Raw genomic sequence first — 27,087 nt, 5'->3', positions numbered from 1 at the left:
AGTCCCATCTTCCCCATCATTGGGCTGGCACCCCACCCCCACCCCCACCTCAGGTCAGGAGGGGTGGAGCTGCTCAATACAGTAAAGCAAGAGAGAGCCTGGGGGTGGCGCAGTCCAAGCTGGGTGCCCACCAGTCCAGTCTCAGTCCAAGCGAATCAGTCCCCTCACTCCGGCTCCCCCAGGTCCGAGGTTCCCCCGGTTCAAGTAACACTTCAGTACAGATGAATGTTCAAGTATTGTGCGGGGAGGCAGGTAGGGGGCTGGGGTACCCCTCACCACTCCCCTGGGCCACGCTGAACAGCGGGAAGGCCGGCGGCCCCCACTCCTCGCAATAGCTGCCATTGTCAGTGACGTTCAAGGAGTCAGGGTTGGGGGGGGGAAAGGAACTGAAATCTGGGGAGGGAGTAAGGAGAGGGGTGTGACCCCCTGAGGGGGTGCTACTGCCCCCACACCTGCTCTTTGCCCTCACCCTTCACTCAGCCCTAGCTTTCCCCTGGTTCCCCAAGTCCCCCCCATCTCTGACACTTGGATCCCCAATTGCTCCTCTCGTTTCCCTTTTTGGCCCCACCCCCACCCCCCAACTCCAAGTATCTGGTCTTGGTTCCCTGAACCCTTGGTGGTCTGCTTTCTGCCCCCCTCCCCCAGCCCATCCTCCACCTCCCCCAGCCCCCTGGCTCCCAGTATCCTGTGTGCAGATACCCTTTTCCCATTTCCCTCCCTCAAACTTGCACCTTACCCCCCTCCCACCATCCCTTTGGCTCAGCACCCCCCAGTACCTCTGACCCACTCCCCCCAGGGGATGGACAATGAAGCAGGTGGAAGGGAGAGGGGATGGGAAGGAGAGACCCCCAGAGATATCAGTGCAGGGGGTAGAGAAGGGGGAGGCTGGCTCGAGTCCCTGGGCAGGAATCCCAAGTCATGAGGTGGGTAACCTGGCCTCCTGGCAGGGATAAAATGAAGGCCCGAGGTCCAGGCTCCTGATGAGTCCTGGGGGAGGGTGGGGGGCACCCAACTAGCTGTCCTTGAGAAGTAGCTTCTCCTCTGGGCAGCGGAAGGGGCCAGGAGGCCCAGCGGCTGCCAGCCGGGCACAAGCTTCAGGTGAGAGCTGGCGACAGGAGCGCAGGTCTAGGCGGCGGAGGCGCGGGCAGCGGCGGAACAGCGGGAGGCAGTGGTCCGTGAGGCGGTGGCACCCTGGAGGTGAGGCAGTGGGAGCTGAGACCATGAAGGTGTGTAGGAAGTGGACACTGGCGATGGGGACTTAACACACTAGTGGGATGGACACAGAATACTTACCAGCAAGATTGAGGTGCACCAAGGTCTCGCGGAGTGGGGAAGTGGGGGCTGTGAGTAGGTGGACACTGGGGTCCCCGACGTGGGCGCAGTGGCTCAGGTCCAGGGCACTCAGCTGGGGTGCGTGGCGCAGCAGGAGCCGCAGGGAGGCATCTGTCAGCTCCAGGCCTGCCAGGCGCAGCTCTGCTACGCCCTGCAGCCGCCCACGGCTCTCCGTTTGCCCTGGGCAGGTAGTTAAGAGGTTAGCACTCCTGGCTGTTCCTGTGCCTGCACCGAGGCATCCGGACCAGCTGTCTCCACACTCTGAGTCCTCACCACCCCCTAAACCTGCTCCCACAAGAGAGCCTCCACCTGCTCTTCTCCCAAACACCCCCATAACCGACCTCTTTTAATCTGTCCATTGCTCACATCACCTCCTCAGTGAGACCCTCCATGATTACTCTGTTTGATACGGTAACATTCCACACAGTCCTACCCCTTCCCTGCCATTATGGTTCCCCTTCTCTCAACATGTGACTTATTTTTTCCTCTCTTCCCACTAGAATGTTAATTCCAAAAAGGCAAGAATTCTTCTCTTGCTCTTGCTCTATCCCTAGCAATCGGGACAGAGGTGCTCCATATAGATTCACTCATCCAACAAGTGCTGTCCCTAATGGAACTGCCACCCCAGGCTCCCTCCTACTTCCCTCTCCTTCCATTTGTAACATCACCTGCTGGATCACTTGCTCTCCATTCCCTGGTCACTGCTCTGGGACAACCACCACTCTTGCCTGAACTCCAGCCTCAGCCTCCGCACTCAGTCCAGCCTCTCCTGAGTCATGCCCAAAAACAAGTAGGACGCCATCCCTCCTCTACTAAAAACTCTAAGGGCACTTCCTTAGCTAGAACATTCCAGTTCCTATAAGGTCTCATCCCTGTCTCTTTCTAACTCCCCTCCCACTCTCAAACACTGGGGCCAGATTCCATAGGTGACACTGCCCTTAGACTCTGACCATGGAAATCAATGTTCTGTCCTGGGCTTTGACAGTGTCCCTGGCTTTTAGATTTGAGCTTAGAGACCTCTTCTTCCCTCATCTCCAGGGTAGAAGAGCTCATGTCCCTCGTCTCTACATCCAAAGCATGTGGCATGTGGCCTGCTTTTCTTTGATTGTGTCTACCACATTCCTGCATTACATTTTTGGGGTTTTGAGAGGAGGGGGTAGGGGCAGAGGGAGAAAAAGAATCTTAAGTAGGTTCCCCTGATATCACCTGAGCCACCCAGGCCAAAATCAAGAGTCAAACGCTTAACTGGCTGAGCCACCCAGGTGCCCCTATGTTTTGTTTTGTTTTGTTTTTAAACTAAGTGCCTCTGGTCCACTAGCCACCATTAATTGAGCACTCAGTTTGGGCCAGGCACCAGCTAAGTGGGCCAAGTGGCAACCTACTCCTAGGCCAGCAGCTCTTCTATGTCCCCTGGAGGGCTGCCTAGGATGGTTGCTGGTCCCACCATCAGAGGTTAGGGAATCTAAGGTAGGACCTCAGAGTTTATTTTTCTAACAAGTTCTCCAGTAATGGTGATGCTGCTGGTCTGGACCTTGCTTTAAGAACCACAGCTGTGCGATTACCACTCCTGCTTACAGATGAGAATTCTGAGGCTCCAATCATTAAGCAAGCTATCCAAGGTCACAGGACCGAAGAAACAGAGTAGGACACCAGACCAAACATACCACAATACTATCTGCCTCCCAGGCATGAGCTTAGCCCATAGATAAACTAGATCAGATATCACAAACTCATGAAACTAGCCTATACAAGTATTTTATGGAATCTGAAATTTTTATAGTGCTGAAATTTTTCTTAATGACTAATTTCCATAAAGAAATCTTTTTTTTTTTTTTTTTTTTCATAAAGAAATCTTGATAGAGCTTTTCTCTGAAAAGCTCTAAGATCTGGCACCACTGGGCTATCCCTTGCACCTGAAAATGTCTAGATGGAAACTGGGTTGCAAGATGCTACTCCCTAAAGTCATTCACCAAGCCCCTCCTGTCACCTGCCTGGCCACCTTCATGGGCACTTGACTTGGCAAACTCTGAATTCCACCTCGTTTTTTTCCTTCAAAGAGCTGAGGGCCTTGGAAGGGGATACATCTGCAGATACCCTCAATCTTGGGCCACAGCTAAAAGCCATTAGAGGGAAGCAGAGGAAAGACAGGTCACTTCTGGCCTGGGCAGGGGAAGTGGGCATCTCAAGGATTTCATCAAGGGGCCAGCATTTAGGGTGGCCTTCCAAGGATTTGAATGTGCAAAGAAGTGAGATAAGAGCAGGCCAGGCAGAGGGCAGTGGGGACAAAAGCAGGGAAATAGAAGAACTTTAAGTTTTGCTCCAGGAATGCTGCACAGAGCCAAAGAGCCAAGGTAAGTAAGGATGGTGAGTGTAGAGTCCCAACACTAAATGCAATCTTGGTCTTAAGTGCCTGGAAGGCTCATCTCTGTAAGCTCCTGAGGTAGATCAGGCAGGAGGAATTGGTGTCAGTGTGCCAGCCAACCAGCACTTGCTCACCTCATGGAATCCATGGTTCCTAATGCCCACCCTCACCTCCACCTATATCTTCCTGGCTCAGTCCCATTCCACTAAGAGCAGGCAACAGAGGAGTTCTCCAGCCTAGCTATGCCCATGTGACTTGTAGCTGTCAACCCCTCTGAGCCTCTGGTGCCTTGTCCAGATAGTAAGAATCCTAGATGTTGCTCTATCTCCTTCCAAGGCTGCTGTGAAGGGGACTAGAGTGGAAAGAAGGGCACTGAAAAGTGAGCTGTGAAAACAAGGCTCTGGGCTAAGCACAGTCCCTGCCCTCCCAAAGCTTACGAACTCAGGGAGAAGAAATGGGTTTTCATTAAATCACTTCACAACCATGCAGGGACAGCTGGGAGAAAACTGCTCTCAAAGCTCTAAAGGAACCTTGATCTCAGTGGGAGGAAGGATCATGGAGGGCTTCTAGGAGGAAGTGGCATTTATGCTGAAGCCTGAAGGATGGTTAGATGTTAAATAGACAAAGGACACAAAGGGGGGTAAAACATTCAGACAAAGAGAACTAAGCAAAGGCCCTAGGCTGGAGGGACCCTGGTAAAGAGGCTGAAGAGGCTGAAATGTGGGGATGGCATAGATCAGTGGGAGCCATACCATGCCAGGCCTTACCCAAAAAATATCAGTCTTTATCCAGAGTACTGGGGGGCTATGAGAAAGTTTAGAGCCTAGGAGTGACATGGAGATTTGCCCTTCTGGAAGTTTTCCTGGCATCAGTGTGGAAAATAGACTAGTGGGGGCCAGAGAAGCTGTTGGGAGTATCCCATCTCCTGGCTAGACAAGGAATCCCTAGGCCTCAGCGCTTCTTAACCTGCACCTCCTGTGACCAGCCTATGCTCCAAGCATGCCCCTCTGTCAGTATGGACCTCATGCCCTACGGAGGTGCTGACTCCTGCCTCACACTCCCTGAGACACCCTTGCCCTTTTTAGGACTCCGTTCCAACAGCATCTCCTCAGGCAGGGATTGTCTTACTGTCCCCCCTACCCCTAACCACAGACTCAACCATATCACCCCATAACCTTCTATTTCTGATCCTCTCTTTTCTGCATTATTGGGGTTCTACAGGGTAGGGAATAAGGCTGTTTGAAGTCTCTAGGGCCTTCCACCAGGCCAGGGCCGGAGTATGTGTTCAATAGTAAAAGCTGTCTCTACCTGGCAGGGTACCTGGGCCTGACCCAGGGGTGGAGAGGTAGCTAGCCTCACTTGGGAGAGGACACCACCACCCCTATGCAACTTTCCAAGGCAACTGGCTCTGCATTTCTGCTCCATTCCCTCAGGAAAACCCTTACCTTTCAGTGTAGGGTAAGGGGGGCAGAAGGGCCAAATCTATTCTCAGCCATATTTGTACTGGTCCACACATGAATTTTAAAAGAATGTTAAATTAACTGCTATCATTTAAAATTAAGGATATTTCAGGGAGCCTGGGTGGCTCAGTCAGTTAAGCATCAGCTCAGGTCATGATCTCAAGGTCCTGGGATCAAGCCCCACATCAGGCACCCCACTCAGCAGGGTGTCTGTTTCTCCCTCTGCCTTTCCCCTTGCTCATGCTCACTCACTCTCTCATTCTCCCCTTCTCAAATAGAATAAACAAATAATAAAATAAAATAAAGGATATTACAGAGAAAAATCCACGTGTCTGGCTCTCCTTGACAAATGGAAGGGACTGCCCATACTGGGCCTGCGCTCTTCCATGTCAACTGATGCTGCTCCCTTTGGAGGAAGCTCCCAAGTAAGGCCCACCATACCCTATGACTTTACTCTCATCTGCCATCAGCCATGCTCCTGGCTTATCCCAGAATTCTTCTGTCATTCTCCTATCTTATACCATGTTTCCTCCCATCATCATCTCCCCTCTAGAGGGCAGAAGCTACATCCCCTTCATCCCTGTTCCCTCACAGTTCCTATCACAGGGCCCAATGCACAGCAGGTGAGTAAATGAACAAATGGTGGCCAAGCAAGGCCTTCTAACCAAACTCATGTGTTCTACCCTTTCTTGACATCTCTTAACATTCAGCATGAGTCAGAAGAGACCTTGGAGGCCTCATACCTCCCCCTGACCCTTGCCCAACCCAGTTTACAAATAAGCCACCAGAGGCCACACCTGGTTTGGTGTCTGGCGGAGGCAGCAGCAGCTCGCGGAGCTGTGAGTCTTTAACGTCCTCAATCCAGCGGAGGTCCAGGAGCCGCAGGGCCGGCAGTGGGGCAGAGCCCAGGGCAGAGACAGAGAGCCAGGAGCAGCCGGAGAGCACCAGCTCCTGCAGGCCTGGACAGGGGGTGGGGAGGTCGGGAAGTTGGTGGGGAGGTCAGGACCATCTCCCTCTTTACCCTCTCCTACCTTGCCATCACCCCCTACCTTGCAAACGGTTCAGAAGCCACATGAGCTGCTTCTTGGAGACACCTGTCCAGCTGAGGTCCAGGGCTCGGGGCTGGCGACGAACCACACCACTGAGCATGGGTGGGGTCAGTGACTTTCGCCGGCTCAGGTCCATTCGAGGCCACAGACGCTTGTCATAGCACCTGCCAGCCACAAGAGGGAGACAGAGCCCTTAGCTCTTCAGGAGCCTGCCAAACTCCCTACTTCAAGGGTCCCCCACAGCTCTGCCCTGGCTCACAGAGCCTCAGGCCAAGAGCACTGGATTTGGGGCTCAACTTCATCACTAACTGGATGCGAGACCCCAAGCAGGTCCATTCCTCTCCCTGAGCCTCAGACGCTCTATTTGTAAAATGAAGATAATGATCCAGACTCAGCCTGCCCCACAGGGCTACTGTCAGATCAAATGAGGTCACTGCAGTTCACAGACCTTACAGCTTATAAAGCATTTTGCCAAAGACACAAGCACCCTACACATTGTATTTGATGTAACATCAAAGGGATCTGTCAGCAGCCCCCACAAACCCCCCACCTTGCACTTCTGGAGTTCTCCTTAGCTAAGTTATGGTGACTCGTGGGAATTTCTCATCTACCCTATTAATCTCTGCCGCTGAGCCCTATCTGCCCCATTCTGGTGGCCAGCTGCCCAAGGCCTGACTTACAGCCCTGTTATCTCCTCCCTTGGATTGCTATGTCCCTCCAACTAGAGCACAGTCTCAACAAGGGCAGGTATAGCTTTTCCTCTCTGGTAGCACCAGTGCCTAGCCCATGCCGGGTGCATAGCAGATCATCTACTGCACGTGTTCTGAATGAATGAATGCTGCGAAGCCCATATGAGGTCCCTGAAGCTTCCACTGAGCACTCCCCCACAATATGCTTCGTCTATAGCTTTTCATTTGTTCACTCACTGTTTATGGAAGGCCTGGTAGGGCCGAATCAAAGTTTCAAAGAAACATGAGGCCTACACAAAGTTAAACAGGTTTCCTGATCCCTGACAACTTTGACTGGTCCGCGGTACAGCAAACCAGAGATGGGCTTCCCAAAATTATTTCACCAGGACCCCTTCCCCTCCTCTCCCAAGGTCATCTGTGAACACCCTGTGGCCACTAAAGCTCCTCGAGACTTAGTTTGAAAAGCCTCTTCCAGTTCTCAATGCATGTCCAGAAATTCCCACTGGGCTAGAGGGGCTGTTTCAGAAGCAGCAGAGGTGAGGAAGGCCCAGGAAGCTGTCTCACCTCCCTCCCACCCCTCCCCTCATCCTGAAGGGTTCCCCCTTTGAGAAGCCCTGGGCTGGAGCAGTGCTTACCAACTCCAGTTAGTTGCTATCTCCTTCTCTGCAGAACATGAATTCATCTTTAAATGGATCCCCTCCTTGCACTTAAAACCAGTATTGTTTCGCATAAAAATGTTAACCTTAGAAATATGCACAATAAAAACACACTGGGGCTATTAAATTCTAGGCAGGTGTTGGTGCGGCTTTAGGCTACCACCTGAAGACTATTTTTGTTAAACAGGGAGATAAGTATTAGAGAGGTGTTAAAGATACAATAGCACCCAATGGTGAGACTTCCTTTTCAAAACTAATAGAAGGATTAAGGCATGGTTTTGTGCCACTTGAAACTGCCAGGCATTCTCCATAGAGCCCTGTACAACATTTTAGGGAATCACTGGGGGCACAAACACTAAGGCTTCAATCCCAACAAATCCACTTCTTGTTCTGCCTGCTGCTTCTTACCCCTTCCCTGCCTCTTCTGGCATTCTAGCCTCTCCCTCTCCTGGTTCCTTCCACTCAACCAATTAACATTTGCAAATCTCTCCCATTATAAAACAGAAAAGGAAGGGGTGCCTGGGTGGCTCAGTGGTTGAGGTCTGCCTTTGACTCAGGTCACAATCCCGAGGTCCTGGGATCGAGTTGCATATTGGGCTCCCCATGGGGAGCCTGCTTCTCCCTCTGCCTACATTTCTGTCTCTCATGAATAAATAAACAAAATCCTAAAAAAAACAGAAAAGGAAAAAAACTCAACCTACCCTCAACCCAGCTTCTGTCCCTAGGTCCCGCCCGTTTCCACTTTCCATCCAGTGGAATTGCCCATTCCAATCCAGTCTTGAGTCTCAGTTCAATTGCCACTATCCCACCTTGAAGAAGACCTGGATCTTCCATGGCTAGAAAGGAACTCTTCCCCCTAGGGGCCCACACAGGCACCCCCCACCAAGTGTTTCTGTATCATATTCCACAAAAGCCAGACCAAACCACCTGCCTGCCTATAGACACACATTGCTGCCTGGTGCCAACATATATTAGCACATGTTGTGCTTCTGCCCCAAATGCCAACCAACCCAGAGCTTTCAACACTCAGCTCCAGTGTTTCCTCTTCCAGGAAGTCTCCCATGACTTTTCTTCGCTTGAACTAATTGGTCCCTTTGCCCTTGAACGATTAGGACACTAGGTTTAAGCCTCAGTTGTGGCCAAAAATCCACTCGGGGCCTCCACTGGGCTGTCAGGAAACAAGGGAAATGTAGGCAGTCCACGGTAACTGAAGCAGCAAGGGACAAAACAGTCAATGATAGGAACTGACAGAGAGCTTCCTAGGGAGACCGTAAGGGGAGGGAAGAGAGAGTACATTCCAGATGGGGAAGAACCAGCGTCCAGGCCTAGGACACAGACAGAAAACTCTGAGAAATCCAGGCAGCAGGAACAAAGGGTAATTCATTCCCTTGCCTTAATAATGAAGAAGATGGGGCTGACTATGGCATTAATACCTAGTGTTTATCAAGGGTTTACTATGTGCCAGGTACTGGTCTGTGCATAGCCAGTTAACCTCACAACAGCCCTAGGAGATAAATACTGTTACTATAATCTCCTCTTTCAAATTAAGAGAAATAAGGCCCATGGAGGTCAAGAAACTTGTCCCAGGTCCCACAGCTACTAAGTAGCAGCAAAGCCAGGCTTTAACCCAAGCTGCTCTAGATTGAGAGCCTGAACCATGTCTGGGGAAGAGGCAGGGACAGGACTGCAGAGGAGGCCCAGGGTGGGCACACCAAGTCACAGCAGGCTGTAATGCCAGGCTAGACTGTCATCTAATGCACTCACTAAGGTACTGTATGTGTCCAAATGTCCAAGAGGGCTGTGGGAGTTCACTGTGAAGGTAGCAGGTAACCATGGATTGGTTCTTTCTAAGCTGTGGAATGACTACGGTGAGAAGCAGGAAGAATTCTTAAGAGGCACGGCATGCCCTCATCCAGGGGCACCAGGGCTCGAGTCTGAGTTCCCTAACCCATTCACTTTTTCCTAGACTCCAGCCACCCCAGCTGACTCAGCTGCCTATTAAGCTCACCTCCCAAATTCGAAATTCTGGGCCTAAACCTGTGTTGCAGAGGCCCTTTAGGGATGCAGATGCAGCAGCCCAACTGGTGCCTGTAAGGAGCTCCAGCCAAAACTGGTTCTTGACTTTCAGCTCTCTGGGTTCCTTGAGAACCCACTGTCCTCCTATCCACCCATCTTCAGGCCTTTATTCCCAGATCCACTGGTCCTCACCCTGTGGTCCAGTCCCTTTCTTGTCACCCTCTCTGCTCAGTCCTCCAAACTCCAACCCTTTTTTCTACAACTAACAACTCTGTCCATGCTTCCTCTGCCCACCCCCCTCCCTTCACTCTTGGTATGTTCACTTTGCCTCCCAGTTCCGAGAGAGATAAAAGCCACCAGACAGGAAAGCCTGAAACTTCCTGCTCTCCCACCTACAAATTTCTCTGGCTCCACCCTCACTACCTCTTTCCACACTCCATCCTGATTTCCTCACTTCCATCCATTCATCCATCCATCCATCCATCCATCCCTCCAACAAGTATTGTCTTAGAATCTATTGTATGCCAGGCTCCATCTTAGGAACCTGGGACACAGCAGCAAACAGATTAAGTCCCTGCCTTGGAGCTTATGTCCTTAGCTTCATGAGACTGGGCTTGGTCTCCTACTCCCACGTAGCACACCCAAGGATACCAAGACCTCTTGTAGCAAATCCAACTGCCATTTCTGGTCCTGGGTCTCCCACGACCTCCTGCCAACATCCTAAACTTTATCATTCACTCCTTCCTCGTCTCTCTTCTTCAGGACACCTCTACCATCTCCCTGTCTCTGGTTGCTCTTTCTCTAACTCACAGATACTGACATTTTGTCTTCTCCCTTTCTGGAAGCTGCTACCTATATGGCAAGAACTTCCAAAGCTGGATCTCTTAAGTGTCAGACCTATACACCCATCTGCTGCCCTGCTAGCTCTGACTGGCCCACAGGCCTTTTGGACCAAACATGTCAAATCTGAGCACTTCGCTTTCCTGGTACCTGGTCCTCCTCTGGTGTCCCTGAGCTTGGGGAATGGCACTGCTGCCCACCCAGGCTTACGGGCCAGAAACTCAGCTGAGAGATAACCCGGAACTCTCATAGCCATTTAGTCACCAAATGCCAAGCCATTCTGCTTCTTAAAAAGTTCTCAGCCTGGGCAGCCCTGGTGGCTCAGCGGTTTAGCACCGCCTTCAGCCCAGGGCGTGATCCCGGAGACCCGGGATCGAGTCCCATGTCGGGCTCCCTGCATGGAGCCTGCTTCTCCCTCTGCCTGTGTCTCTGCCTCTCTCTTTCTCTCTGTCTTTCATGAATAAATAAATAAAATCTTTAAAAAGAAAAAAAGTTCTCAGCCTGAGTCCCTCCTCTCCTCTACCCCTCCTGCCCCTATGTCTGACAGAGCCTCCTCCCTGTTCCCACCGTAGCTCTGCTCTGCCCTACCTTCACCCCTATTGGAAAAACCACGATTTTACGGAGTGTTTAGTCCCTTTCAGGTACTGTGCTAAGTGCCTTGCAAAAACCACTCATTTAGCCTCACGAGGTATTAGTATGAACCCTAGACCACAGATGAGAAAACAGGCCTTGAAAGGTACAGCTATCTACCCATGGCCATACATCCAGGCAGTACAGGAGTCACAGCAGAGGACACCCACAGCTGGCAGACTCCAGGGCCCAAGCTAGAAATCACTGTGCAAGCCAGCCTCTCTGCTTCGTCCACTTTTGGTCACAAGTCTCTCCTTGAAGTAGAAATCAAGTCCTCTTCAGTTCTGGATCCCATGTGCCAAGCACAGAGCTGGCCTCAAAGAGGTCTCAGCAAACATGCCCTCAACCACTATGTGAGCAGAGGCAGTAATCTCTGGCAATTGCTCTCTTTGCTTCTATATTGCAGGCTGATTGGGAGCTCCTCAAGGGCCCAGACCTATGTTCTGAGGATGTAAAGTCTGTGCTTCCAGCCAATATTTGCAACTGTGAGTGAATAACACTGGCTAAAGCACTGAGTAGTTTCTATTTCCTGGGTACTGTCCTTGGTTCTTTATATATGTTAGCTCACAAAGATGCTATGAAGTAAATGCTTTAGTTCTCCTGGCTTAACAGAGGAAGAAACTGAAGCACAGAGAAGTTAAGAAACTAGCCCAGCAGCCATCAGCTTATCAGGGGAAGAACAAGATTTGCCTCCAGAGCCTGCACTCCCATGCTCTTAGCTCACTAGCCTCCAGAGATCAGAGCGGTGAATAGTGCCCCAGAGTCCCAAGGAAAAAGAGTGGAGTTTGAGTTCAGCCACCAGCGTGTGCTGTGACTTCAGGCGTCCCTCATTCTCTCACAGAGTTGCTATTATGAGGAACAAGTCGGCCAATAATCTACAAAGTGTCCACCAGGATGCCTGCCCCACAGTAAGTGCCTGGGAAAAACCCTGAATGTATTCATTTAATAAAATACTTCTTGGGAACGTACACTGCCCTCATCCCACATCCCACACTGAGGAACATGCAGATAATAAAGACACAGTATCTGCCCCACTCTGACAAGCGATATGAACGGGAGGATGAATAAATGAGTAAAAGTTCATCAACTTGGGGAAGGTCTCTACGTGCTCTGTGAGGAGGACAGGGTACTGTGGCAGTTTGATGGGACTGGGGAGGGATTATGTCGGGGGCAGGATTGAAGAGGAAGACCAGGGGCTTCGGAGGATGACCAACATTTCTGAACAAACAGGGTTCAGGAAGCAGTGGGAAGATGAGTGGAAGAGAGGCAGAGGGAGCTTGCAGTGGCTCTGGGGCATAGAGAAGTGATGGGGGGGAGGTCAAGGGCCTCATGTATGGCTATCTCTGAGAAGGCAGGGGCCACCTCCACAGAGAGCTTTCTTATGTGAAAATGGGACCTCTAATAAGACTGTCTTCAGGAGAAGAACTGTGAAAAGCAAATCAGGTGACACATACATAGCATTTAGTGCTATGCTTGACACACACACACTTATAAATGATGGTTATGAAGAGAAAAGGTGCTGGAGCCACAGTGCTTGGATTCAAATTCCTAGTTCTACTATCTCCTCTCCACAACTTTGACCTCAGCTTCATCTTTAAAAGGGAACCTACCCTGACAAAGTTGTTACAAGGGTCAAACGAGCTCAAAGATGTAGTTTGTGCACAACAAATATGGAAGACTTTAACGTGTACGTACTATAGTACTACCAACCTAACACCAAGACCCAGAGAGGTCATAACCTGCTGTTACAGGGCATTCAGCAAATGAGAACCCAGGCCTGTCTAGGCCACTCACCAGCGGCTCCAAGTCCGGCAGACTCGCATGCAAATACACAGCTCTCGGGGCCCGAGGTGCTGGAAGACACGAAGCCAGGCGGCACGGGGCAGAGGGTGGTCGGATCCAGCAGCCAAAGGCAGCGTGTCGGGCTCGGGGCTTCGAGGTGGGGGCCGTACCACGTGCCTCTCCAGCTGTGGGGGCCGGGGCGGTGGGGCGGGGCCCAGGGGCCAGCTGAGGAGGGGCCCCCCACTGCCAGGGCGCACAGCCCGCCGCCCCCCGCGGTTCTCCTTCTCGCCCGAGCCGCCCCGGGCTGGCCGTCGCCCATTCCGGGCCTCGCCAGGGGCCTCATCCTCACTCAGCGATGTGCCTGAAGAGTCAGAGTCGGAATCCGAGTCCGAGGAGGACGAGGAGGTGTCAGGCACCCGCTCCAGCAGCTGGCACATGCGCTTGAAACGCTCTAGCTTCTCCCTCTGTGGTGATGGGGATGGTACTGCCGGGCCCTCAGCAGAGGCCAAAGGCGGCTTTGGTTTCTGCAAGGAGAAAAGGGGAGGCTGTTCTAGGGCCTGACACACACTCTCCCACCTCCCTGCCCTGAGGAGTCAGCAGGGGATGAGCAGCCCAAGAGAGTCCCGAGTTCTAGCCATAGCTCTGCCCCTGAACAATGTGAGGCCTCAGCCACATCATCATGTCCCTCTCTGGACCTCAGTCTCCTTATCTGTCACATGAAGGCACTGATTCAAAGAATTAGAAGCCTTACGGGTTTCAATAGCTTATGAATCTCCAAAGGCAGTCAAATATTGAAAAGAGCTGGAGATAGAGTTTTGAGTATCAGCTTGGCTATCAACTCTCTGTGGGACCTTGGGAAGCCCCGGCCTCATCATCTATAACACGGAACACTGGACTAGATGATTCCACTAGATGTCTGTTCAACAACGTGAGAGTGACAACGACATGAGAGTGACAGAGCACCTCATACTCACGGACTCACATCTTCACAGTGCTCCAATGGAGTGGCAACCTGGGCCACTCTTACACTCAAAGAAACTGAGGTTCAGACAGACTAAATGACTTACCCAAGGTTACAAACTGACCAATGCCAGAAACAGAATTTGAACACAATCAGGCAGACCCTTGCATTTACGTGTCAGTGCAAAGTGACAAGTGAATTCTAACTTTGCTGTGTGACCTTGGGCAAGTCTTTTAACCTCTCTGGGCCTCGTCTTCCTCAAATCTAGGTACATTTCACAGTTCACAAATCTCATTTACTTTCATTAGATGTAAACAGTTCTGTGGAATGGGTGGATAAAGTAGGTAGTATCATCTCCTTCACAGATGAGGAAGCGAGGCTCAGAGCAGCTGACAAGTTGCCAAGACCACACAGGGAGTCAGTGGGCAGGGATTTGAACTCAGTTCTTTTCCCTTTAAGTTTGGAAAGATGACGCAAATGGGTCAGATGATACCCCAAGGGTTCTTGGAAAGTCCTGTGGCCTGGCCCCAACCCACCCCTCCCCCTCCACTCTTCCCAGGGGTCCAGATGCCCAGTGTAGCCAAATGGGGCAGGGGCAGGACAAGGTGAGTAGGAAGGGACAGATCTCTTCTCCAGGGTGGAGGGTGGGGCAAGGAAAGGTGGGAGGGGGAGGGAGGAGGTCCCCGGCACACCTCCCAGTTCTCGGGAGGGAGCCCAGGGTGGCAGGACGAGAAAGCCTGGCTCGGATTCAGAACCCTGGGGGGCAGAAGGCCAGGGCCGCCTGGGTCCGATCCTCGGAGGAGGCAGGCGTCTCCACCCACCTTCTTCAGGTGCCTCTCTCGGCCTCCTTTCACCTACCAGAGCAAGAGGGAAATATGGGGAAAGGGAGAGACCCCATTAGCCCCTTACTGTCCACAAAACTAAGATCCATGCTGTCTTCTTCGACTACAAATCCCAGAAGCCCCCATCTCAGGAAGAACTCTGAGCATGCTCACCTTCCAACCAGTGTCTTGACTCACTGAGCATGCTCTCCTCTTCTCTTTCTTCCCCCTCAGGCCCTTTCCAGCCCCTCCTTCCTCTTCTGTAGCAGCTAATTTGAGCATGCTCTTTTCCTCCTACCTGAAGCACCCAAGACTCCCAAACCTTCCCTGCCCAGTGCCAGTTGCCCCTCACCTGTACCTCTCCTCCCCATTGAGCATGCTCCATCCTCCCCCACTCCTATCTCTTGAACTACATCTCCCAACACCCCCTGGGGAACCCACGGAGCGCAGCCTCCCGGGCCCACCCTCCCTAAAAAGGAACTAGACTACTGCTCCCAGAATCCCTTGGGCTGGGCCTCACGAGCATGCTCCCTTGCTCACCTTTTTCCTTGGGGTGGGGGGCTCATTCCCTGCCTCCCTCTCCTTTCTTTTGGGGGGCCCAGGCACGTCCTCTGGGGGGGGCCCAGCAGGTAAGGGGCCCTTGCGCCTGGGTGGGGGTGGTGGAAGCGGCGGCTCCTCCGTCAGCTTCCATCCACTCCCCAGGCTGGCGCCCTCCTCGCCGTTGTCAGCCCTGCGGCGGCCTGGTCCCTCACCTGAATCCTGGGGAGATGGAAGCTGGGGGTGAGGTTCTCTCCAGCTCCCCAATCCACTATCTACCCAGAACCCAGCACCCAGCTCAGCCCCTACCCCTACCTTGCTGGTCCGGCCTTCCTGGGTGCAGCGAGGGCACTCCCAGCAGTTAGGGATCTCCGCATTGATGACACCCTCAGCCTTCCCCATCTGTAGGCAGAGGGCAGGGAGTGCATGTAGGGCGCCAGTAAACCCAGAGGCAGTGCTCCCCAGGGCCATCACCTTCAGACTCCAGGGCCCCCAGGCCCATCACCTTCAGGCAGCCAGGGTGGACGATCTCATTGCAGATTGTACACTCCATGAGGCTCAAACCAAATTTCTCTTCCTCTCCCTCCACTGTGTCCTCCTTCCCAGCCTCCCCACACAAGAGGCACACAGCTGTGTGTGGGAGCACGGGCTGTTGGGGAAGAGGGAGTATTAGGGACCCCGAAAGCAAGCAATAGGGGTGGGGAGACCCTTCCTTCTGGGAAGCCTGGCCAGCCACTGGATGAGGTTCAGAACCCATGGGTCAAACTAGGTCAAATCTTGAATTTGTTCCTTTTTGGCAGTATGACCTTGAGCAAGTGATTTAACCTTCTCTTGTCTGTTTGTGCATCTGTAAAATGGGGCTAGGCATTTTTCTTTGCAAAACCTTTGGAAGAATGAGATCATGCTCCAGAGACACTGGATACATAGTTGTTATCACTGTTGAAAATGTTGCAGCTGGAATCAGAGTCTGTGTGTGTGACCCTGAAACTGTAGCTGGCTTTGGGGAAGGATAAAAACCACAGCAAACAGGACAATACTGTTGAGAGAGAGAGCACTGCAGGGCATGTGGCCGCAGCTCTGGGTGATTCTGAGTTTAAACAGGGGGCAGCCCAAGGGTTGCACCGGACCCTACAATGAATCAGGTTTTGGCAAGACTCCTGGGAACACTAAAGGCAGCTGGCTGGTCCTAGGGGGGAGAGCAGCCCTCAGACAATTGGATTTGGGGGAGGGCAGGGTAATAGAGAATCATCTGAAGGATGCTGACAGTGGGGAGACAGACCCAAGGATAAAGGAGGTAGGGCAAAGAGGAACAGGAAAGTGAAGCAAGGGTTGAGGGACAAAGGGAGAGAAGAGGGGGGCTGTGGGGTACCGAGGTAGCAGAGGGGCTAGAGGGAAAGGGGCCACATTCTGGAGCCCTGCAGAGCTCAATGGAAGAAACTCCTGTTCTCCGATACCTACTGTGTGCTGGGCACACTGACATCCGTGCTATTGCTGAATCTTTACAACTCAGCAAAGAAAATGTTTCACAGAAAAGGTACCTCAAGGTTCAAAATGTTTGTTCAAGGTCACACAAAGGGTAAGCCTGGCCTCAAATCCAAGACCACTCTGGCAGGTGAAGATGAGGCCAAAGAAGGCTAAGATCTGTTCACTTGGGCCAGCTCTGGAAGTGGGCCCCTGTGTACAGATTCCTCTAAGGAACAGTACGAGACAGGCAAGCTCTCTAGGAGTCTGTGCCTCTGACGCTGGGAAAAACACAAAAGCAAGCACTACATTAGATACTTCTGGATGCCTTCACATTGGCCCCAGCTTGGAAATGGAGGCAAAAATGGGTCTGGAGAACATCTGAACAAAACACTGAATGAACGCGTGAACAAACAGCAACTCTACAGTGTGTGCTAGGAAGCAGCCACCCCAGAAGGACACCCAAAGCCCCAATGTATCCGATGCACTGGGGGCAGAACTCACGGCAGTGCACTGCCGGAGCAGGCACGACTGCTTCATGCGCCCGGGCCCCCCGAACTTCTTCATGTCTCGGCAGAAGTGGCAGTCCCCGCACTCAGTTCGCACACAGGCCCGGCAGCGGCGGCAGCGGGTTCGGCGTCGGCGCGCTCCGGCCCCCGGCCCTCGGCTGCTCGACGACATTGGGGGCGTCAGCAACGCCGAGGGCTGTGGGTGAATGGTGGCAGGGTCAGGTGGGCCCACTGAGGCCCCAGCCTGGGAAACTCCTGGCAGCTCCCCCCATTCCTAGGCAGCCGGAGCTTGCTCTCCTGAGGGAGGCAGGGAACAAGGAGATCATCCCTGGGTGGAGAGGGTTGGGTGGGTGGGGGGGCACCAGTCCCTCTACTCAAAGCCTCTCTCTCCCAAAGCAGCTCACCTGGCTCCTCAGGAGAACTGGCTTCCAGACCTCACTCTTTTTACTCTAACACTTGCTCAGCAGCCCCTTGCCTAGCCCAGGGAGGAGGAAGGGAATGGGGCCCCTGCACTGACATTCCTACACCAAAGTTCCTTGGAAATCCAGGGCTCCTTGTCTGTGCAGTTACCTTAGAGAGGCCCCACTCTTCCCCCGTTACCCAAATCTACTACACCTCATGCATTTCCCAACCTAAAATTCCCCAGACTTACCTCTCTCCAAGATACCCAAATTCCCGAGTAGAAGCTCCAGACCTTTCTTCCTCCCTCCTTTCTCACTCTCACACACAACTACCACCCAATCTCTCTTCCCCCAAAACCCATACGGTGTCAACAGATCCAATGGGATGCTTGCCCTCCCCCATCCCTAGGGCTCTGAAACACCCCCCCCCCCATGCTGCTTCAGAGCCCCTCCTCAGTTCAAGATCTCAACTGCTTGTTCCCCACAGAGCTCCTTCTGCCCCAAGACACCCTCCTCTTGGATCTCTCAGGTCAGCCTGGGCAATCTCCCAGATTCCCTGGGATTCTAGAATCCACCCTGACATCTCCACAGAACTCAGTCCTACATGTCTTCCCCCCCACCCCCAAGCTTCCCAAGCTACTTTCCATCCCTAATTGTCTAGAATCCCTCGGGCTCCCCTTCCCATGGAAACCAGATCCTCCAAGATCCCATACAGACTCAGCAGGCCTGGAGGGGTCTCTTCGTGGCCAGAGTCTTACCCTAGCTTCCCCCTTTCCAGGGACTTCCAGCCCCATCCATGGGGGGAAGGGGCCCTCCAGCGCTCCAGGGGAGGGGCCTGGAGGGCGGCGACTGCAGGCGGGGATGGGGGTCTGCAAGGGGAAGCAGGGTCTAGGAAGGAAGGCCAGTTCCCCAGGGTTGAGAGGTAACAGGAAGGAGGGCTGGAGATGAGGAGTTTGGAGCAAGGAGAGGGCGAGGCTGGGGGCGGGGAAGGTAGAGAGAGGCCGGGCTGAGGATGAATGGGAGTGGGAGCTGCCCAGGTCTGGGGGTGAGGAGGAGCCGCATGAACCCACCTCACACGTGTCCCGGGAGCCATCTCTCCCTTCTCGGCAGCTCCCGGCGGGTCGGCGGCCATCGGCGGCGGGGGGGCCGGGCGGCGCGGGGCGCGGAACGCTCAGAACGCCGGGGTCCACGGCCCCCCGAGGGCGCTCGGCCCCTCCCTCCGGCGGAGGCCGGGACGGCGGCGAGTGGAGATGGGGGGCGCCGGGGGCGAGGCCCTCCCACGGGCTGCGGCGCGGCCCTTCCAGGGGGAGGTCCTGCTCTGGGGGGCTCAGTCCCTCAGCCCCCCCAGGCCAACGGGGGCTCCTCGGGCGCAGGGTGCTCAGCTTCTGCCCGGGCCCCACTCAGTCCGGGGTCCGAGTCACAGCTCCCCTCCCCCCACTCCGCCTCTCCCCAGCGCCCCCGGCCCTTTAACTGGCCCCTTCCCGGCCCCCACTGCCCAGGGGTCCAGGGCCAGGCCTGGGCCCCCCACAGTTTCCGGGGTTCAAGCCCCGCCCACCGCCGGTTCCCGGGGAGGGGGGGGTCCCTGTAACCTGCCCCCCTCCCCTGGGCCCGCCCCTAGACTGCGGCCCCCTGCCCTAGGGCTACGGGGCGAGTGGAGGGGGGTGAAGGAAGCTGCTCCGGCCCCGCCCCCCCAGCCTGCGCGCGCCCCCGCCCTCTTCCCCCTCCCCCCCAGCGCGCGACCCTCCAGAGATAGGGATTTAAATAAAATTTGAATAAATCCCCTTCCTCAAGCCGGAGGGTGGAAGGAAAGGATGGAAGGGGGCAGGGAAAGGGGGAGGGGGCAATTGGGGTGCCTCAGCCCCCCTGGTCCCCCGGCCCCGCGCTGCTTCGGCCCGGGGCCCTGGCCGCCTCTCTCATCCCTCCTGAGCTCCTTCCTCCTTCCTCCTCTCTTCCCCCACCCCTCCCTCCTCCTTCCCTCCTCCTCCTCCTCTTTACTCCCTCCTTCTCCCAGAGGAACCCCGCCCCCTGCCCCCTCCTTTCCCCACCACCTCCACTTTCCAGGACGAACACGCGCAGGGCACGACGGAAATCGTAGTCCTGCGGCCGCCGGGGATACCGTGGGAACAATGGGATGCTGGGGCCAGCGGGGACTACAAACAAGATGGCGGAGGGCGTGCCAAGCCTGGAGCCAAGGATGCCGGGAGTTATAGTCCGGTTGCCCCGAGGCTCCCCGTTGCAGACGATAGAGAAGGAGCGGGAACGATGACTACAAACAAGATGGCCTTCTCCCCGGACCCGACCTCCTTCCCAGGCACTCACACGCCCTCCTATCCACAACCCTCCGCGTGTGTGGTACCTGACGGGAGTCGCAGTCCATCTGCTGCCTTCCCGCTGCCATTTCTACTGGTCGGGAACAATGGAAAGGTGAAAAGGAACGAGGACTACAAGCAAGATGGCGGAAGAGGGGCGTACACCTAATAGTCGGTCTTATGAGGTGCGATGGGAATAGTAGTTTTCTAGCCTTCTAGTGTGCCTTAAGAATGGCGGAACCACGAGAATAAGGAGACTACCATAAAGATGGCAGGGTACCTGGCCTCTCCCCGTCGCCTCATTCTACTCCCTTGGGCACCTCGCCCGCCTGTAACATCGAAATCCCCCTCCCGGTGGCGCAGAGCCTGACGGGAGTTGCAGTCTTCCCAGCTCCGCTCTATTATCTTTGGTGGAGACAATGGAAGGGGAAAGGGGCGGGGACAACCAGCAAAAATGGCGGCCGAAGGGAAGGGGAGGCGGCGATCTGGGATTTGTAGTCCACGCACTAGGGCCGCTCCCTTGGGAAAACGGGGGGTAAGGACTACAATAATGATGGCGGCCCATCACTTGCTCTCTGCGGCAGTGCCTGCTGGGGGACGTAGTCCCTTCATTAGCTCGCCAGAGAAAAGACGTTGGGCTGTTGAAATGTGCATCACCGCGGACACGGCAAATTGCGAGCCTACGGGAAGCGAGAGTCTCTTTCCTCCTCTCCCCACCACCTCTTTCTGAACGACCTGCCGGGAATTGTAGTCCCACGCCTTCACTCGCTAGTGGAGAGGGAGAATTTATGTCACCAGTGGGGTTCAATGCGGGTGAGGGAGAAAGACGTCCAGGAGATCTAAGGAATATATATAATGCCCGCCCCCGCGTGTAGCAAGGATTTCATATTTGAGGGCCAGGCTCTTAAAGGAAAGCAACAGTAATCAGTATTGTCGCGACAAGGGAGGCGTGGTTCTCCCCGAAAGTACCATCACGCTCCTATCCCTGGGCGCCTCACACCCGACGCTTGTTCCCCCAAACCTCATGGAATCGGTACCTTCCAGGTCGTGAGGACTCCAGGGAAGAGGCTCTGAAGTCACACAAAATCCCCTACCCTCCTCGGGAAGTCACCAAACCTCGATTTTCTCATCTGAAAAATGGGGATAAGGATACCTACCTCCAAGTAGATTTAGGTGTGTTAGGACAGTGTTCACGAAAGTGCCCAGTTCAGGGCCTGACACAGGGCACGTGTTGGTAGTTCCTTTTTCGAGTTCCCTTCCTGCCCAGCTCTTCTGGGATCCCAGGAATCCATCACGCCGGAAGGGGTTAGCTCCTGTGAGAAGAAAACTGTGGCAGGCAATCTACCCCCATCTTGAACCGCACCCCCTCCCCCGCCCTCCCCTCGCATCTGGGTCCTCCAGCGTCCACTACCGAGCACTGCTCCCAGGGGGCGCCCATTCTCCATTTGACTGAGGTCCTGAAGCCCGGTCAGATTCCTCAGCCTGAAGTTGTAGGTTCTGCGTACTGCCCAGCCAGGCTTGGAGGCATCCCTCCAGACATCTCAGCTGCCAAAGCAAATGGGAATGCTTCCCACCTTTGTGCCTTCTTACCTGCCTTCTTGATCTTCCTCCTCTGCCTGGAAAACTACTCACTTCTGACCCCAAGGCAGCACCCCTGCTCCCCTCTCTCTTCTGTGTTTGATAGAAGAGGGTTAGGGGGCCCTGCGGAAGACTCGGTGGGTGTGGTCTTTCTGTCTGGGAAGTTAACGCTGGCCAGTTTAATGTGGTCTTAAGTTTGTAGGGACTGGCCTGAGGCTGAACTGAAGCTCCTTCCAGTTCCTTACTTGTCTGGAAATCCTTGGCCCCCAGATGATTGTCTCCTCCGTGTCCTCACTGCTTTAGCATTGGCTCCCGTGATCAGGACTTTCTCGAGGGCTTTTCCCGCTGCCTGTTAGGTCCTTCCCCTTCTCCTTCCCACTTCTCTACTCTTCATCCTTCAGGTTTCTGTTTAAATGCCACTGTCCCAGTGAAGTCTTCCTGTAATTCCCAGATGAAATTTATTTACTGACTCAATACATTGTAAGCTTTATGAGGTGTCCACCTCACATGTTAAGTCAGTGTTTTCAACATCTCATCTGATCCTCAGAAGAATCCTATGATGTAGAAATCCCATTTTATAGATGAGGGCTATAAATGGACTGGGCTATAACAAATGGGTGATAGAGCCAGGATTCAAACCCAGAACTCCAGACCCATCCTGAGGACTACTGCAACATCCACAAACTGATCAGCCAAATGTGTGTGCTTAATGTGACACAACAGCAACAAATTTCTTGAAATTTCCACTTTCACTTGAAATCCTGAAATCTAGCAATACCGAGCCCCTGTTTCTTGGACAAGAAACAACTGGACCTGAGCAAACGGCTGCCATTTTGGATAAGACATGTACTTACCAGTTCAACACCGTTCGTTCGTCGGGTCCACCACCACCCACCACCACCACCCAGCCCCACTAGCTTGCTTTAGTTCTAATGTAAGCATTATGGGCCCCACTCCATTAACTGAGACAACCATAATAAGCCTATTGAGGGTCAGGGCCATTTCTTATGCTGTATATATAGCACCCCTGTGCCAGACCCCATTTCTATACCCACAGCTAGGTGGTTAGGGGGGTTAGGGGGACGGCAGAATGAAATTGCATATAAAAAATATAGAAAAACTTTTACTTGGGGCACCTGGGCGGCTCAGTGGTTGAGCAGACATCTGCCTTTGGCTCTGCCCTGGGATCGAGTCCCATATTGGGCTCCCTGAGTGGAGCCTGCTTCTTCCTCTGCCTATGTCTCTGCCCCTCTCTCTTTCTGTGTCTCTCATGAATAATAAGTAAGTAAAATCTTAAAACCAAAAACAAACTTTTACTTTGCACTTTGTACCCCACTCTACAGCTTAACATTTTTACCATGAGCAGATATTATTACATTTACAGGAGTTGAAAATACTATAATCCAACCATGTTGACATTAAAATATAAAAATGACAGACCTCAAAATAAGTGAACTCAAGGAATCCGGCACTCATGAGTCCTTTTCATTTGTACAAAAATGATGGTTGTTTTCTGTCAACCTTATTTATGCATTTTGTATAAGACACTTTGGAAGGATGGCTTATGACCACTCAGTGGTGGTGGTTTTCTTTGTGAGGGCCTGGGTGGTAGAACTACAGACCAGTTTCAGAAACAGGTCAGACCACTCAGTCTCTAGTGAGGAACTGCTAAAAAGGAATGAAGGGTACCTTCCTACTTTCAGAACTATCTTGGGGCGCCTGGGTGGCTCAGTTGGTTAAGTATCTGTCTTTGGCTCAGGTCATGATCCCAGGGTTCTGGGACTGAGCCCCACATCAGGCTCCCTGCCTGCTTCTCCTCCCTCTGCCTGACTCTCCCTCTGCCTGTGTTCTCTCTCTCTGTCAAATAAATAAATAAAATCTTAAAAAAAAAAAAAAGAACTATCTGAAATCTTGGAATGAGCACACTGAATTCAGGAGCTGGAGCAGCCCATTTATCTTGGAAGTTCTGAAGTAGCAATGGCTACTCTTCTCTTCTCGATCTCTTCTGGATCTCTGTATACGTTCATAGCTTCTGTATCAGCCAGGATAGGCTAGGTTAAGTTGCAATAACAACAAGCTTGGGTGGCTTATAATAACAAAGGTCTGTTTCTTACTCCTGCTGCATGGCTAGTGGGGATGGTCTGTTCATTCTATTCACTCAGGGGAGAGGCTCCATCTTGATACGAGCTTCCATGTGACATTTCTGCTCACATTGTACCAACCTGTACATAATCTCACCTAACTGCAGAAGGGGACAGAACAGAGATCTCTCCATATGCCTGGAAGAAGAACTGGAATACTTGTGAGCAACCCCAATAACAAATACAGCTTCCTAAGGGCCCTAGGAGAAAGTGCCACCATCTAGAGCATTTTCTGGGCAAGCATACACTAGGAGACACCCAGTGAATGAGCTCTTTTGTTATCATATGGTATGGGGACATCCACATAAAGTAGAGAGGAATCTGATATACATTGAACTATAATGGACAAATTAACAGAAAATCCCTCTGTGAGAGGTTGATGGTCAGCTCTGGGATCAATCATCACAAAAGGCAAGGTGCCCCATGGGGTGTCTAGGTGACTCAGCTGGTGAAGCATCCAACTTGGTTTTGGCGCCGGTCATGAGCTCAGGGTCATGAGATTGAGCCCCACGTCAGGCTCCACATTCAGCTCAGAGTCTGCTAGAGATTCTCTCTTTCCTTCTTCCTCTATCCCTCCCCCTGCTAAATAAAGAAATAAATAAATTTCAAAAAAAAAAAAAAAAGGCAAAACAGCAAAGTGCGCAAAAGCTGCCTGGATCTGATTAGTGAAGATCCCAGAAGTGAAATGCTCAGCAATGAGCGTGGCTTCAGGTGGCCCCACAACCCTTCAGTAGAGCTCTACTAGTGTTCCCAGAGGATCTGATGTCAACAGCAAACTGAGTTTCCACTGGAAGCATGGGCTTAAACTTCTTTAAATTTATCATGTAGATAATATCACTTTTTACAGATTTATTTATTTATTTTAGAGAGAGAGAGTGAGTGGGGGAAGGAACAGAAGGAGAGGGACAAGCAGACTCCCTGATGAGTGAGGCACCCAATGCAGGGCTTGATCCCAGGACCCTGAGATATGACAAGCCAAAACCAAGAGTTGGCCACTTAACCGACTGAGCCACCCAGATGCCCCATAATATCATTTATTTTTGCAGATGTACCTTTCCATTTGGGAACCAGGATCTGTGCTCTAAGTGGGTTCCTGCAGCAAGGGTTCTGGACATTGTAAAAGTCCCCCCTTTTTTTAAATTTTTAAATTTATGTTTGAGCCCCAATGTGGGGCTCAAACTCATGACCCCGAGATCAAGAGTTGCATGTTCTACCAACAACCACCTAGGTTGATGCAGGACTAAATCCAAGGACTCTAGGATCACGCCCTGAGCTGAAGGCAGATGCTCAACTGCTGAGCTACCCAGGCATTCCTAAATAAAATCTTTTTTAAAAAAAAGCTATTTGAAGATAAAATCTAGCTAAACCACAAGACAGGTACTCACAAAAAAAAATTGTTGGTTACCAAAAAAATATTTAATTATCGAGATGCCAGGGTGGCTTAGTGGTTAGGCATTTGCCTTTGGCTCTGGGGTGGTCCCAGTGTCCTGGGATCGAGTCCCACACTGAGCTCCCTGCAGGGAGCCTGCTTCTCCCTCTGCCCGTGTCTCTGCCTCTCTCTCTCTCTCTGTCTCTCATGAATAAATAAATAAAATCTTTAAAGAGAAGAAATATTTAATTATCAGTCTAATCCTAAACAATTAAGGAAATCAAGGTTGCAGAATAGAATATACTATAGATGTTATAAATATCAGAAAACTAACAATAATAATATAACTAAAAAATTTGGACATAGAGGAAGACAGTGAGAGAAATATTAGGAATTAACTGGCAATGGCTACTGGGGCAGGAAGTCAACTAGCCTGTTTACCTTGAAAGCATGTGATTAATAATAATGAGTCCATCCTCCCATGTTTTTCAAAATCTTTTTTGCTTAACTTCAGAGGAATATTACAGGAAATGTCATTTTGTAATGAGGAAACATTTATCTAAAGTTCCACCATTCTTTCAATTTCATTTTGATCTCTTTCTTCTATTAAATTCAAATAAAGTTCAAGGTAATGTTTTTGTTTTAAAATAGAACATAGTATGAATTGATAATTTTTTCTATTTTTTTAACCTATGAGATGTCTAAAATAATGTTCATCGAATGTTGGTACAATAATGGCTATTTCTCAGTGCTAAAATAGGATGGTTGGTTTCTTTTTTTTGTTCTAGTTTGCTTGAATTTTTATGATGAACATGTATCACTTGAACAAAAATGATAAAGTCCTTAGGCCTTTAGATGTATATTTTTAAGAATGTAATTACAGGGGTGCCTGGGTGACAAACTCAGTTAAATGTCTGCCTCCCACTCAGGTCCTGATCTTAAGGTCCTGGGATCGAGCCCTGTGTCGGGCACCCTGCCCAGCATGAAGTGTCCTTGTCTCCCTCCCCTTCTACCCCTCCTTACTGCTCATGCTCTCTCTCTCTCTCTCAAATAACTAAGTAAAATCTTTTTTTTTAAAAAAAAAAGAAGATATAAAAAAAAGAAGATATAGGCTTAAATTATGCAATGAACTCAGAATATTACTTGGAAACTTTTTTAAAAAGATTTTATTTATTCATGAGAGACACACACACACAAAGAGGCTGAGACATGGGCAGAGGGAGAAGTAGGCTCCATGCAGGGAGCCCGATGTGGGACTCAATCCCGGGACTCCAGGATCACTCCCTGGGCCGAAGGCAGACGCTAAACCCCTGAGCCACCCAGGGATCCCCACTTGGAAACTTGTCAAATTTATATTCCAGTCATGTTCACTTTCTTGCAAAAATAGAACAAATAGATAACATTCATTTATTTTTTTAAGATTTTATTTATTTATTCATGAAAGATACAGAAAGAGAGGCAGAGACACAGGCAGAGGGACAAGCAGGCTCCATGCAGGGAGCCCGATGTGGGACTTGATCCCAGGACTCCGAGATCACACCCTGAGCTGAAGGCAGTCGCTCAACCGCTGAGCCACTCAGGTGTCCTGATAACATTGGTTTTTTTTTTTTTTTTTTTTTTTTTATTTGTGATAGTCACAGAGAGAGAGAGAATGAGGCAGAGGGAGAAGCAGGCTCCATGCACCGGGAGCCCGACGTGGGATTCGATCCTGGGTCTCCAGGATCGCGTCCTGGGCCAAAGGCAGGCGCCAAACCGCTGCGCCACCCAGGGATCCCTAACATTGGTTTAAAAACAACTAGTATGAGATGATTTTGAGCAGCACTTAAAAATTTTTTGTTTTTTTAAAAAATTTGTTTTTAAGTGTTTCTTTTAATTCCAATTAGTTGGGATCCCTGAGTGGCGCAGCGGTTTGGCGCCTGCCTTTGGCCCAGGGCGAATCCCACACCGGGCTCCCGGTGCTTGGAGCCTGCTTCTCCCTCTGCCTGTGTCTCTGCCTCTCTCTCTCCGTGTGACTATCATGAATAAATAAATTTAAAAAGAAAAAAAATTTAATTCCAATTAGTTAATATACAGTGTTGTATTAGTTTCACATATAAAATATAGGGATTAAGCAATTCCATACGTCATCCTGTGCTCATCAGGACAAATGCACTGCTTAATCCTCGTCCTCTATTTCACCACTCT

At 51.7% G+C, this 27,087-nt stretch overlaps 1 protein-coding gene across 8 annotated transcripts; it reads right to left on the bottom strand.

Annotated features, from left to right (window-relative positions):
• Window positions 1-216: 216 nt before the first annotated feature.
• Window positions 217-21,155, bottom strand: FBXL19 (F-box and leucine rich repeat protein 19). Of its 8 annotated transcripts, none has more exons than XM_072836556.1 (11): window positions 20,973-21,155; window positions 17,101-17,301; window positions 15,641-15,784; window positions 15,451-15,537; window positions 15,139-15,357; window positions 14,470-14,631; window positions 12,829-13,340; window positions 6,204-6,367; window positions 5,952-6,113; window positions 1,294-1,512; window positions 217-1,191 (listed from the first exon to the last, which is right to left on the bottom strand). In XM_072836556.1, exons 2-11 carry the CDS (start codon window positions 17,275-17,277, stop codon window positions 1,013-1,015), a joined length of 2,025 nt encoding a protein of 674 aa, XP_072692657.1. In that variant the 5' UTR covers window positions 17,278-17,301; window positions 20,973-21,155; the 3' UTR covers window positions 217-1,012. The 8 variants fall into 8 exon arrangements, with proteins under 8 accessions (XP_072692657.1, XP_072692653.1, XP_072692659.1 ...); XM_072836552.1 differs by lacking the exon at window positions 20,973-21,155 and adding an exon at window positions 19,863-20,227; XM_072836558.1 differs by lacking the exon at window positions 20,973-21,155 and adding an exon at window positions 19,863-19,906 and having other exon boundaries at window positions 14,599-14,631.
• Window positions 21,156-27,087: the final 5,932 nt, after the last annotated feature.

Source organism: Canis lupus, chromosome 8, assembly GCF_048164855.1.
Source record: "Canis lupus baileyi chromosome 8, mCanLup2.hap1, whole genome shotgun sequence".
Taxonomy (NCBI): Eukaryota; Metazoa; Chordata; class Mammalia; order Carnivora; family Canidae; genus Canis; species Canis lupus.
The sequence above is the reverse complement of the archived record's forward strand: the minus strand, read 5'-3'. Positions and strand labels throughout refer to the sequence as shown.